This window comes from Salmo trutta, chromosome 32 (genome assembly GCF_901001165.1).
Source record: "Salmo trutta chromosome 32, fSalTru1.1, whole genome shotgun sequence".
Taxonomy (NCBI): domain Eukaryota; kingdom Metazoa; phylum Chordata; class Actinopteri; order Salmoniformes; family Salmonidae; genus Salmo; species Salmo trutta.
In genome coordinates this window covers 33,162,862-33,178,109 of record NC_042988.1, presented here as the reverse complement: position 1 = coordinate 33,178,109, position 15,248 = coordinate 33,162,862, and the positions used below count along the sequence as shown (strand labels likewise).

Below are 15,248 nucleotides of genomic sequence, written 5' to 3'. Positions count from 1 at the left end.
GAAAATTCTCATTTTTGATACTATATAATACAATTGCTCAGAGAGATGTTGTTTACAGGTGGCTGTTGACTGTTCTCAGACCTTTTTTTTCTCCGGACTAAAGATCCCTAAGCTTCTGCTCATGTGTGGAAAAAGGTTAAAAAAAATCGGTGCCTCTGTTTTCAATACCTCACCATGCAAGGATAATAGAGCTGAGCCATTTTCTAAAATGTTTTGAGATTGGAGAACATTGGGATGGATCTTAAGATCATTCCTCCATACAGAATCTTTTGAGATCCTTGATATCCTTCATCTGTGCTTATGGACTGCCCTCTTCAATTCAAACCACAGGTTTTCAATGGGGTTCAAGAGATGACCATTTTAAAAATGTTTATTTTGTTGTCAATTAACAATTTCTTTGGATTTTGATTTGTGCTTGGGGTCATTGTCTTGCTGGGATCCACTTGCATCTAAGTTCTAGCCTCCTGGAAGAGGCAAACAGGTTTTTGGCTAAAATGTCCTGGTACCGGGTAAAGTTCCTGATGCCCTTGACCTTAACAAGGGCCCCAAGAAGAGTTGAGGCAAAACAGCCGAATAAAATCAAAGATCAACCACCATAGTTTACAGTAGGTATGGGGTAATTGTTTGCTTATGTAAAACCCCAAAAAGCAAAAAGAAGAAACAATTTATTTTAGCCTGTTGGGGATAAGGGGCAGTATTTGCACGGCCGGATAAAAAACGTACCCGATTTAATCTGGTTACTACTCCTGCCCAGTAACTAGAATATGCATATAATTGTTTGATTTGGATAGAAAACACCCTAAAGTTTCTAAAACTGTTTGAATGGTGTCTGTGAGTATAACAGAACTAATTTGGCAGGCCAAAACCTGAGAAGATTCCAAACAGGAAGCGCTCTCTCTGACTATTTCTTGGCCTTCTTGATCATCTCTAACCAAAACAGGGGATCTCTGGCATAATGTGACATTTTCTAACGCTCCCATAGGCTCTCAGAAGGCGCCAGAACGATGAATGGTGGCTTTGCAGGCCATGGCTGAAAAACATTAGCGCATTTGGATAGTGGTCGATCTGAGGACAATGAGACTGGATGCGCGTGCACGAGCCGACACCATGTTTACTTTCTCTCTCTTTGAACAAAAACAACGACTCCCGGTCGGAATATTATCGCTTTTTTACGAGAAAAATCGCATAAAAATTGATTTTACGGTAATGGAATAGTACGGTAATGGAATATTTTGATTTTTTTTGTCACGAAACACGTCGGGCGCGTCACCCTTCTTTACCCTTCGGATAGTGTCTTGAACGCACGAACAAAACGCCGCTATTTGGATATAACTATGGATTATTTGGAACCAAACCAACAGTTGTTATTGAAGTAGAAGTCCTGGGAGTGCATTCTGACGAAGAACAGCAAAGGTAATCAAACTTTTCTAATAGTAAATCGGAGTTTGGTGAGTACCACACTTGGTGGGTGTCAAAATAGCTAGCCTGTGATGGCCGGGCTATCTACTCAGAATATTGCAAAATGTGCTTTCACCGAAAAGCTATTTTAAAATCAGACATAGCGAGTGCATAAAGAAGTTCTGTATCCATAATTCTTAAAATAATTGTTATGTTTTTTGTGAACGTTTATCGTGAGTAATTTAGTAAATTCACCGGAAGTGTTCGGTGGGAATGCTAGTCACATGCTAGTCACATGCTAATGTAAAAAGCTGTTTTTTGATATAAATATGAACTTGACTGAACAAAACATGCATGTATTGTATAACATAATGTCCTAGGATTGTCATCTGATGAAGATCATCAAAGGTTAGTGCTGCATTTAGCTGTGGTTTGGGTTTATGTGACATTATATGCTAGCTTGAAAAATGGGTGTCTGATGATTTCTGGCTGGGTACTCTGCTGACATAATCTAATGTTTTGCGTTCGTTGTAAAGCCTTTTTGAAATCGGACAGTGTCCAACCTAGCCCATAGAGGTTAAGAATAAATGCTAGTACTTTTTGCATTGAAGATAAATTATGCATTTAAAACATGTGCATTGTTATTTTTAATTTTATTTGACCTTTTTTAAACTATGCAAGTCAGTTAAAAACACATTTTTTTACAATGATGGCCTACCAAAAGGCAAAAGACCTCCTGTGGGGACGGGAACAATTATTATTAATATTTTACGGATGTCTCCGTAATCTAGCATGGGTAGGGTGGTCATCTGAACCAGGGTTAGTTTGGCAGCTGGGGTGAAAGAGGAGCGATTACGATAGAGGAAACCAAGTCTAGATGTAACTTTAGCCTGCAGCTATGATATGTGCTGAGAGAAGGACAGTGTACTGTCTATCCATACTCCCAAGTACTTGTATGAGGTCTAAAGCTAAACCCTCAGAGGTAGTAATCACACCTGTGGGGAGAGGGGCATTCTTTTTACCAAACCACATGACCATTGCTTTGGAGGTGTTCAGAACAAGGTTAAGGGTAGAAAAATCTTGTTGGACACTAACACAAAATCCGGGGAGGGGCCAGCTTAGTATAAGACTGTATCATCTGCATATAAATGGATGAGAGGGCTTCCTACTGCCTGAGCTATGTTGTTGATCTAAATTGAGAAGAGCGTGGGGCCTAGGATTGAGCCTTGGGGTACTCCCTTGGTGGCAGGCAGTGGCTGAGACAGCAGATTTTCTGACTTTATACACTGCACTCTTTGAGAGAGGTAGTTAGCAAACCAGGCCAAAGACCCCTCAGACACCAATACTCCTTAGCCGGCCCACAAGAATGGAATGGTCTACCGTATCAAAATCTTTGGCCAAGTCAATAAAAATAGCAGCACAACATAGCTTAGAATCAAGGGCAATGGTGACATCATTGAGGACCTTTAAGGTTGCAGTGACACATCCATAACCTGAGCGGAAACCAGATAGCATACCAGAGAGAATAATATAGACATCAAGAAAGCCAGTCAGTTGATTATTGACACGTTTTTCCAACACTTTTGATAAACGGGGCAAAATAGAAATAGGCCTATAACTGTTAGGATCAGCTTGATCTCCTCCTTTAAATAAAGGACGTCGTGGCTGCCTTCCAAGCAATGGGAACCTACCCAGAAAGGAGAGACAGGTTAAAAAGGTTGGAGAGGCTCAGCAATGATAGGGGCAGCAACCTTAAAGAAGAAAGGGTCTAAACCATCTGACCCAGATGTTTTTTTGTGGTCAAGTTTCAGGAGCTCCTCTAGCACCTCGGACTCAGTGAATGCCTGCAGGGAGAAACTCTGTTTTTGCGGGGCAGGGGAAAAAGAGGGAGCAGCATCGGGGATATTCGCATTAGAAGGGGTGGGATATGAGGAAATGTTGGACGGCAAGGAGGCATAGCTGAGTCAAATAGGAATCCTGACTTAATGAAGTGGTGATTAAAGAGCTCAGCCATGTGCTTCTTGTCAGTAACAACCTCATTATCAACTTTAAAGGACATGGGCAGCTTTGAGGAGGAGGGTTTATTCTCCAGGTCTTTAAACGTTTTCCAGAACTTCTTGGGGTTAGACCCACAGAGAGAGAACTGCTCCTTAAAGTAACTAACTTTGGCCTTCCGGATAGCCTGAGTGCACTTTTTCTCATTTACCTGAATGAGAGCCAGTCAGCCTGAGTATGCGTGTGCCAAGCTTTTCGCTAAACTTAATTCTTGAGGTGGAGTAACTCTGCAAGATCACGGTCGAACCAGAGGCTAAACCTGTTTTTAATTCTCATTTTCTATATGGGGGCGTGTTTGTTAACAATACCACTGAAAATATCAAAAAAGAAGGTCCAAGCGTCTTCGACAGAGGGGATCAAGCTGATTCTATACCATTTTACAGAGGCCAGTTCATGAAGGAAGGCTTGCTCATTAAAGCTTTTTAAAAAGCGTCTATGACAAATCAGGACAGGTCATTTCACTGAGCAGCCATTACGAACACAGGCTGTAAAACAGTGATCACTAAGGTCATTACAGAAAACACCAGACTGATACCTATCAGGATTATTTGTGAGGATAATGTCGAGGAGAGTAGCCTTTTCTGAATGTTTGGAGTCATACCTTGTGGGATTGGTGATAATCTGAGAAAGATTTAGGGAGTTCCATTGCTTTAGGACTTGGTCAGGTGGTTTAAGCATGTCCCAGTTTAGGTCACCTAGCAGGACAAATTCAGACTTGGTGTAAGAGGCTAGGAGAGAACTTTAGGGCAGGTAGGGTACAGGCGGGTGCTGATGGAGGAAGATAGCATACAGCAACAGTCAATAAAGAGCTATTTGAAGTTTAATACTTAAAACCAGCAATTCAAATTGTTTGGGGACAGACTTGGTGGAGACAACCGAGCACTGAAGGTGATCCGTGGTAAAGATTGCCACTCCCCCATCTTTGGAAGATCTGTCTTGCCGAAAAAGGTTATAACCAGAAAGGTTAACATCAGTATTGAAAACACTCTTCCTTAACCACGTCTCAGTAATGACCAACACATCTGGATTGGAGCTGTGAACCCACACTTTCAATTGATCCATTTTAAGTAATACGCTTCTAGCGTTAACATGCAGAAAACCCAGGCTTTCACGAGAGCAGAAATCAGTGAAGCAGATATCAGAGCACAAGGCAGAATTGGGGCTAGCAACAGTAGATGGGCCAGGGAGTACATGCACATTTCCAGATATCAACAGTAATACAATCAAGGCATGGCATAGGACAGGGAGAGCTCTGCAGTGCTGATTTATGACATCTGAATGTGCATCAGATCTATTGTACAGCAATTTCATCAGGTAACATGAATACAGTAGGTATTCAGTAGGTAAAATGTAATTTATTAACTACATTTTCGTTAGGGCTATAAAAACCTACTTCAAAGAAGTGTGTGTGTGTGTGTGTGTGTCAGAGGGCATTTTTTCTCTCCAAATAACGTCACTGTAAACATTACTACAGCGGTTAGATTGAATTCCAGCATTAGAACCACTGGCATTCAACTCATCATGTACACCTAAAAAGAATCAGCTTGAATGATGACTGAAATGTTGATTATGGCTTCAAATATTTTACACTATGTCCAATGTTTTATTTTACTTCAGCTGTTACAATTTTTGTTTTAGCATTTTCAATAAAATTTCTGAACACCATGTTTTTTTTTATAGTACTCCTCTGTGTGGGTCGTGGCTGACATTGACCGGGCCGCGGCTGACAGTGATGCGTGGGGTATCCTGGACAACAGCATCAGTAATATGGGTCCTGGTGGACAGTGTCAGAACATCACCTTCATCTGTACTAAGACAGACGACATCAACCCAGACAATTATATGCTGTGAAACATTTTAAACTTAAACTCTGTTACTGTTTTAACAGTTTAATATATTGCGATTACTGAACAAATATTTGTTTACAATTACCTACCCAGATATAGATATATTTTCACTGCTTATACATCACTAATAAAGAACACATTCCTTCTAACTATTCAGAGGAGCAGAAATGTGCATGCATATTGCACCGAACTCAACAAGCCAAGATGGAAATTCAAGAGAATTACAGCAACCCGTATGAAGTAAGATGTTTTATTTTTATTTTCTTAACCAAATAAGAAACTATAAAGGAACTTTGGTTCAGATATATAGATTGATTGAAACCAGAAAAAGTCAAGTTTCAACTTAAAGGGATAGTTTTCTTTCCCTGCAGTGTATGGACGAGGTAAGACAGCAATCCATGCTTTTATTTTGTTTACCTAGCTACTGTCTCCACATGCAAACTTTTTAGCTTTTGTGTCCAAAAATCAATGCATTTTTTGCGTTTTATGACCAAATCGTCTTAAAGCGTCTCAAATTGATTGTGTAGCTCAATAAAGTTACTTTAAGATGATTTGGACATGAAATGCGAAAAATGCTAATGAACTGATAGTTCATGGCAACTTGGTTGTGTTAGAATGACGTTATCTGTCAGAAGACAAAGGTGTTCCCTTGAATTCGAATAATATAAAATCCATTCAAATGGCATTAGCATTCTTAGACCGGAAGTTCATTGAATAGGTAAATGCGATTTTGTATTATTCAAAAACTTGGAAATGTCCCTGAAGTAACTCCAAAAGAACCAGTTCAGCTACTTCAGCAATGATTGACTGATGATTGATTGCTAATTATATTGATGTATTGTTTTTCTTTTGTCACTTCATCTATGAAATACATTCAGACTATTGATGAAATGCAGGTGTTTACTGTTAGTTCACAAGAATTCCAGAAGGATAATCACTGCATTCTGAGACAAGAAGAGACAGGTATGATCACTTGCATTATTGTGCAACAAAACCTCCAATAGGAATACGTGCAAACAGATTGTTTGTTGCAAACAGCAAATATATATATTTTTAAATTTCACATACATTTTAGCAAAACATTGAAATACAACTTTTGAAAAAACATTTACAAACAATGTTTTTTTGGCAAACTTATGCAATTGACTTCTAGGACACAAGAACCTTGAAAGGTTAGGTACTGTATGATGAATGTGTATTAGGGAAAGTGTCAGGCTATGGTAAAGGTTAAAAAAGTTAAATGACCGAAAGTAAAACAAGTGCCCGGCACAATTTGCAAATACCATCTCTTTGCACCTAATCTATTGGAGTTGGGGCTGTTATTATAAATTGTTCTAAAGTCATATACTCAACCTGAATATGAATCTAACACCAACCTTCTTTGCTCATACAATGATTGTTGACCTAAAGATTATTGTTCATTAACAGAAAAATGACAAAATGCATCTCATTTTCAGAGATACCTGAGCTGAGAGCTCTGCTGAAAAGCCTGAACGACCAACGGTCAGAAAAAGGGATGAGATGCTATGTGATTGGAGCCTATGGGATCCTCTCCCTGGTCCACGTGGTAAACCATGGGATCACCAAATCGGTATTGCCTTTAATACATTAGCCTTTTTTTAAATTAATTTACCCTTGAGCCATCTCAATATATTTATGGATTGGTTGTTCTCTGTTGTGTTTAAGATGGAGACCGAAAAAGAAAAATTGCACAAGCTTCTAGAACAAAGGCTGGAAGATGAGCTCCAAAACATTGACCAGTTCATGTCAGACATTCACATGCAGTTTGACAAGAGCCTTTCAGCTGGAGTGCTAGAGTCAGAGAAGACATGTGTGACAAGAGCCTTTCAGCCGGAGTGCTAGAGTCAGAGAAGACATGTGTGACAAGAGCCTTTCAGCCGGAGTGCTAGAGTCAGAGAAGACATGTGTGACAAGAGCCTTTCAGCCGGAGTGCTAGAGTCAGAGAAGACATGTGTGACAAGAGCCTTTCAGCCGGAGTGCTAGAGTCAGAGAAGACATGTGTGACAAGAGCCTTTCAGCCGGAGTGCTAGAGTCAGAGAAGACATGTGTGACAAGAGCCTTTCAGCCGGAGTGCTAGAGTCAGAGAAGACATGTGTGACAAGAGCCTTTCAGCCGGAGTGCTAGAGTCAGAGAAGACATGTGTGACAAGAGCCTTTCAGCCGGAGTGCTAGAGTCAGAGAAGACATGTCTGACAAGAGCCTTTCAGCCGGAGTGCTAGAGTCAGAGAAGACGTGTGACAAGAGCCTTTCAGCCGGAGTGCTAGAGTCAGAGAAGACATGTGTGACAAGAGCCTTTTAGCCGGAGTGCTAGAGTCAGAGAAGACATGTGTGACAAGAGCCTTTCAGCCGGAGTGCTAGAGTCAGAGAAGACATGTGTGACAAGAGCCAATGAGGAAGTGATAGCACCACTAAGTCAATGATACCTTAGGCTGGAACATAAGGTTCTAGCAGGGTTCAGTGGAATTTTACTTATTCAATCTTGATCTGAGCCAGTGGCGATTTTAGCATGTAAATCTTGGTGGGGCAAACAAACAAAAAAAGTGGGATGCATGCCAGCAAAGTTACTACACATTAAACATAGCTGATATGGCAGAATTGCTTAAACAAATGTGGTTTCTACTGACAATTGAGATGTACAAACTATGGCATAAGGGGGCGACAAGCGGATAAGAGGCAATCCATAATTTCGATTAAGACATTAATGAGAAAGCGACGACGGACGTAGTCAATATAACTATTTGTTCAGCACTTTTGAAATGTACAGTGACAGAATTCAGAACATTACAGTGTATTCCCTGTACACGTCAGAACCATAGGATAAATAAATGGGGCATATAAACAGACAATGAAAGCTCTTACAATATTCAATGATTACATTTCTCTAAAACAGGTTATAGGCTATTTGTGCACCACCAAGTTAGAACAGTAGGCGAAATTAAGAGGTGAAAATAGACCAAATTATTAGGGCGAGGCACATTGAACACCATTTGGGTCTTTGCGTGTCAAAAAAGATACACGTCATATAACTCTATATGTGTTAAATAAGCTTTTAATTTGACACATCAAAGAACACAATTACATTATATAATGCTGTGTGTGCTGAATTTGCACGTGCAAGCCAAGCACCACAAATACTATCAGTAGCACTGTCAAAGCTGTACAAAATAAAGTAGCCAAACAAGCACACACCGAGCCACGAACGATGTGTTTACAATACCACGTTGGTGAAAATACACCAAATTATTAGGGTGAGGCACATGGGCTACTAACAGCTTACTACACAACATACACTTAGTATTACTTTATTGGCTACAGTGTACGTTTCTCCCTTACATATTACATCATTTATGCAGCAGCATACAAGACATTTTTGGACTCACCTTGTGAAGGTGGCGAGGTGGTCCTTTGTGGGCAAATTTTGTCATCAAAGTCTGGCATTCTCTGGATTTATGGTGGAACTCTGAAAAAAACACACAGCCACTCCATTGTGTATATAGCAAAGCTATCATTAATCATTGTGTATTTATTCCTTGTGTTATTATGTTTCTATTATTTATTTTATCTCTCTCTCTGTATTGAAAACATTTCACTGTTAGTCTACACACTGTTAGTCTACACCTGTTGTTGCCACAACTTCGGAAGTATGCTTGGGGTCATTGTCAATTTGGAAGACTCATTTGCGACCAAGCTTTAACTTCCTGACTGATGTCTTGAGATGTTGCTTCAATATATCCACATCATTTTCCATCCTCATGAAGCCATCTATTTTGTGAAGTGCACCAGTCCCTCCTGCAGCAAAGCACCCCCACAACATGATACTGCCACCCCCGTGCTTCACGGTTGGGATGGGGTTCTTCGGCTTGCAAGCCTCCCCCTTTTTCCACCAAACATAAGGATGGTCACTATGGCCAAACAGTTTTATTTGTTTCATCAGACCAGAGGACATTTCTCCAAAAAGTACGATCTTTGTCCCCATGTGCAGTTGCAAACTGTAGTCTGTTTTTTTTATGCCGGTTTTGGAGCAGTGGCTTCTTCCTTGCTGAGCGGCCTTTCAGGTTATGTCGAAATAGGACTCGTTTTACTGTGGATATAGATACTTTTTTACCTATTTCCTCCAGCATCTTCACAAAGTCCTTTGCTTTTGTTCTGGGATTGATTTGACATTGTATATAACATCTTTCTTTGCAGTAGCAACATTGCAAGCCCTTAATAATATACTTTTACATAGATGTTAATTTGGCATGGTGCAAAATGCATAGCCACTGGTGATGCCATATAGGTTTCCAGCCCATATCACCTTGAATAGCAGCATTTGGCATGTATGTTAGCATTCAAATGAAGTACAGTTGGGAAATGTCTGTACATGTAACAACCCTTCAGTTTACACAGCAGATGGATTGATGTTTGCTAAAAGTAAATGTGCTGTTGCAATTGTCATTCTGCTTTCACACAGAAGCATTTTCAGATGGGTCTAGGTTAGTACTTGCATGTTTCCACAGTCACCATACCAATTATGATCACACTTGCTGAATTAAAATATTTGCGGCTTGAAAGCACACCAAAATGCACTCAAGAAGAACCTAGTTTATAAACACCTGGTGCACAGCATTTAGACTTGATTGTGGTAAAGTACAATCATCAGTTAATGTGAGAGTGGACTAAATAATAATTTCTGTGCTACATTAGGATCGCATCATGATGCAGCTGAAGTGTGAACTACAAGAATCCATGGATCTCTCACTGAAGACCCCCAACAGCTCGTTTCTCCCAGGTAAATTAAACGGACCAAATGCTTTACATATTCCAATATAGTTTAAATCAAATCAAGTACTCGTCAGAACAAGACTGGAAACCATGTCCACTTTATTTTGAGCTGCATTTAGCTTGTCATAAGTAAATGTTTTCAAGTTATACATTACTCACATTACTTACAATCTTGTTGTTTGTAAACAATTGAGTAATAACCCTTTATATGTTGGGTTATAAAAAAGTAAGACAACAACACAAAAACATTTCAGGATTTTTGTCCATGGCAGCTTAAAATGACTAAAGAAACCCCAATATTGGATGACAGCTAGATAGCTTTTTACTTAAAGGAGAAGTTCAGGATTTTACAACTTGATGTTAGATGGTTCATCACCCTAAAAGTAGTCTATGAGCCAGGAGAAACTGTAATCCATGCGTGGTTTTCTTTAAACAGCCACTACAAACTTCAGCTAACTTTAGCCACCACAAGCTAACAAACAATATAAATAATGGAGACATTTGAGCATGTGTTTTTTCTTCTTAAAATGAAATAGTCAAATCCCCTTAAAGTAACATCAAACCAAATACAGAGTTGATTTCAGGGGATTTGGCCAATATCTAACATCAAGTTCTAAAATCCTGAACTTCTCCTTTAAAAGCTGATGCTTGTCCTGAATCCTTTCTCTTATTCAGATGATGTCACTGTGGAGTATAACAAGATGAAGATGTACTATGAGAAACTGATGGATTGCTCTGGTACAGTACAATTCACTCCAAGACTGGATTTACACACAAAAACTACCGAATCGCAGTCTGGGAATGGTGGGAAGTGTGTGCAGGTATGTTTGTGGTGAGTTGATAAACCACATCTAAACCATAGGAATTCAGTCTGAGAGTATTTGATCCCATGTACTAGGGTTGCCTGGTCTTCCATTTTCTGTTACAGGTGCCAACAGGTGTAACAATGTTAAATCCTGAGATTGACAAAGAACGTACAACACATAACCACAACCCTACATATAGGTAACTATTGATTACTGAAACGTCCACTACTTCATCATGGCCTTTTCCTATGCTCATGTTCACCAAAAGAGTGCTTGACTCTTTTTATTCCCCCAAAAAGTTTACAACTGTCATCTTTGCCCTTCGTCTGCCTCGCAGGCTTCAATGCCCCAAGGCAGGTCTTTTCCAGTGCAGTTCCACTGGACTGGTGTTTCTGATGGAAGGGAAGGGAAATGTGGTTTACATGATGACTCAATGGGACAGCAGCTTCCTGGGCTCCATGACACCAGCAGGACCCCTATTCAGCATTGACTGTCCTGAGCAGTCTGTCCTCCAACTGCATCTCCCACACTGTATGTGTGATGGTAAGTGATGCATTACTGTATGTGTGATGGTAAGTGATGCATCACTGTATTACATTTACATCATTTAGCAGACGCTCTTATCCAGAGTGACTTACAAATTGGTGCATTCACCTTATGATATCCAGTGGAACAACCACTTTACAATAGTACATCTATATATTTTTTTTGGGGGGGGGGGGTTATAAGGATTACTTAATCCTATCCCAGGTATTCCTTAAAGAGGTGGGGTTTCAGGTGTCTCCGGAAGGTGGTGATTGACTCCGCTGTCCTGGCGTCGTGAGGGAGCTTGTTCCACCATTGGGGTGCCAGAGCAGCGAACAGTTTTGACTGGGCTGAGCGGGAACTGTGCTTCCGCAGAGGTAGGGAGGCGAGCAGGCCAGAGGTGGATGAACGCAGTGCCCTTCTTTGGTTGTCGGGACGGATCAGAGCCTGAAGGTACGGAGGTGCCGTTCCCCTCACAGCTCCGTAGGCAAGCACCATGGTCTTGTAGCAGATGCGAGCTTCAACTGGAAGCCAGTGGAGTGTGCAGAGGAGCAGGGTGACGTGAGAGAACATGGGAAGGTTGAACACCAGACGGGCTGCGGCATTCTGGATGAGTTGTAGGGGTTTAATGGCACAGGCAGGGAGCCCAGCCAACAGCGAGTTGCAGTAATCCAGACGGGAGATGATAAGTGCCTGGATTAGGACCTGCGCCGCTTCCTGTGTGAGGCAGGGTCGTACTCTGCGAATGTTGTAGAGCATGAACCTACAGGATCGGGTCACCGCCTTGATGTTAGCGGAGAACGACAGGGTGTTGTCCAGGGTCACGCCAAGGCTCTTAGCACTCTGGGAGGAGGACACAATGGAGTTGTCAACCGTGATGGCGAGATCATGGAACGGGCAGTCCTTCCCCGGGAGGAAGAGCAGCTCCGTCTTGCCGAGGTTCAGCTTGAGGTGGTGATCCGTCATCCACACTGATATGTCTGCCAGACATGCAGAGATGCGATTCGCCACCTGGTTATCAGAAGGGGGAAAGGAGAAGATTAATTGTGTGTCGTCTGCGTAGCAATGATAGGAGAGACCATGTGAGGATATGACAGAGCCAAGTGACTTGGTGTGTAGCGAGAATAGGAGAGGGCCTAGAACTGAGCCCTGGGGGACACCAGTGGTGAGAGCACGTGGTGCGGAGATGGGTTCTCGCCACGCCACCTGGTAGGAGCGACCTGTCAGGTAGGACGCAATCTAAGAGTGAGCGAGCCTCGCCGGAGATGCCCAACTCAGAGAGGGTGGAGAGGAGGATCTGATGGTTCACAGTATCAAAGGTAGCAGATAGGTCTAGAAGGATGAGGAGAGAGAGTTAGCTTTAGCAGTGCGGAGAGCCTCCGTGACACAGAGAAGAGCAGTCTCAGTTGAATGACCAGTCTTGAAACCTGACTGATTTGGATCAAGAAGGTCATTCTGTATGTGTGATGGTAAGTGATGCATCACTGTATGTGTGATGGTAAGTGATGCATCACTGTATGTGTGATGGTAAGTGATCCATCACTGTATGTGTGATGGTAAGTTATGCATCACTGTATGTGTGACGGTAAGTGATGCATCACTGTATGTGTGATGCTAAGTGATGCATCACTGTATGTGTGATGGTAAGTGATGCATCACTGTATATGTGATGGTGATGCGTCACTGTATGTGTGATGGTAAGTGATGCATCATTTCAGTATATTGATTGTTTTAATATACAATATCAAGTTTGTTCTAATAATACAATAATAAAATGGGTATGACATGACAATACCACTGAATAATACATTAAATAATAATACATACTTTGGATGAGACTTACAGTAAATTAAAGCATTATTTTCAGTCAATTAAAGCATTGTTCTTATTCTGCAGAGAAGGATGAGAAATTGTCCGTAGCCCATGTTACTGATGGCAGCATGGAGATTGTTCAGCCACTGAAGACGACTGCTACACACGTGATTATAAACATCACACACCTCTCCCTCTTTGGCCTCATCAGGGATGTGTTCTCCTTCCTCCCGGTCCGAAGCCAGGTGCTGCTGTTCTTCCGACCACAAGGGAACAGACCCCAGCAGCGCATGCTGAATGTTATGTTGTTGCCCAAGAATGTGCCACTTTGTGAGGTAATATTTACAGTATAAAGGAATTCATTCTGCACACTGCAACCGCTGTTTTGTAGAATGAAATTGAATGTAGATATTGTTCTAGCTGGATAAATGGTGGTAAAATGGTTCATTACCATTACTTGATTTCTCTCAGAAGTGTTATTGTGAATGTATTTGATCAGTTTCACTGAAGTAATGCACCTTTATTCTTTGAAGGTGGAACATCAACAGAAAGGGAGTACTTTCATTCAATCCAGCTCCAACTGCACATTGAGTCCTAGAGGAAAATATGGTCTCTGCTGTGAGCTGGTGGCAAATTCTAGGATACAGCCAACAGTAAGCATGGTCATCACATACAGCCATACATTCCTATATGCACTGAGTGTTCAAAATATTAGGAACATCTGCTCTTTTCATGACATTGACTGACCAGATGAATCTTGTTAAATCCACTTCAATCAGTATAGATGAAGGGGAGGAGACAGGTTAAAGAATTTAGATATGTGTATGTGTGCCATCCAGAGGGTGAATGGGCAAGACAAAATATTTAAGTGCCTTTGAGCGGGGTATGGTACAGTAGTTAGCTTGTGTCAAGAACTACAAAACTTCTGGGTTTCTCATGCTCAACAGTTTACCGTGTGTATCAAGAATGATCCACCACCCAAAGGACATCCAGCCAACTTGACACAACTGTGGGAAGAAGGGGTGTGACTCAATATTAGTAAGGTGTCCTTAATGTTTTGTACACTCAGTGTAAGTATTCCTTTATAATGTGCTGGTTTGTGGTGTTGGGTATGATGTGTGGTTTTTATGTGCATGTACCTGACACCATGAAGTTCCCACAGGATAACAAGTTCTAAGTGCTATATGGTCAGATACAGTAATTCTAGCTCTCTGTTGATGTCTATATTTGGCTAATATTCTTTTTCATTTTCTGTTTCAGAGTGGGCAGTTTGACTATGACTATAGCCCAAACTTCCACCCCATATTTCAGGTGTTTTTAGACGGCATGTCGGGGAAAGAGAACATCAGACAGAGTCTTTTAGACAGAGGAAGTAATGACCAAATAGTGTGGGAGTGTCTAATTCCAACAGGTTAGATCAAATGCCAGTTGGTTATGAACCTGTAAACCCCTCACCCCTACTCATTTAAACTGTATACAACACACTGTACACCCCTCACCCCTACTCATTTAAACTGTATACAACACACTGTACACCCCTCACCCCTACTCATTTAAAATGTAAACAACACACTGTACACCCCTCACCCCTACTCATTTAAACTGTATACAACACACTGTACACCCCTCACCCCTACTCATTTAAACTGTATTCAACACACTGTACACCCTTCACCCCCTACTCATTTAAACTGTATTCAACACACTGTACACCCTTCACGCCCTACTCATTTAAACTGTATACAACACACTGTACACCCCTCACCCCCTACTCATTTAAACTGTATTCAACACACTGTACACCCCTCACCCCCTACTCATTTAAACTGTATACAACACTGTACACCCCTCACCCCTACTCATTTAAACTGTATTCAACACACTGCACACCCCTCACCCCTACTCATTTAAACTGTATTCAACACACTGTACACCCTTCACCCCTACTCATTTAAACTGTATACAACACTGTACGCCCCTCACCCCTACTCATTTAAACTGTATTCAACACTGTACACCCC

The 15,248-nt window shown here is 41.3% G+C and overlaps 1 protein-coding gene across 1 annotated transcript; it reads left to right on the top strand.

Moving 5' to 3' along the window:
- The first annotated feature begins 10,004 nt into the window (after positions 1-10,004).
- LOC115171762 (NACHT, LRR and PYD domains-containing protein 1-like) lies at positions 10,005-14,676 on the top strand. Its single transcript, XM_029728890.1, has 6 exons — positions 10,005-10,091; positions 10,760-11,089; positions 11,228-11,433; positions 13,318-13,562; positions 13,761-13,880; positions 14,488-14,676. Exons 2-6 carry the CDS (start codon positions 11,031-11,033, stop codon positions 14,641-14,643), a joined length of 786 nt encoding a protein of 261 aa, XP_029584750.1. The 5' UTR covers positions 10,005-10,091; positions 10,760-11,030; the 3' UTR covers positions 14,644-14,676.
- Positions 14,677-15,248: the final 572 nt, after the last annotated feature.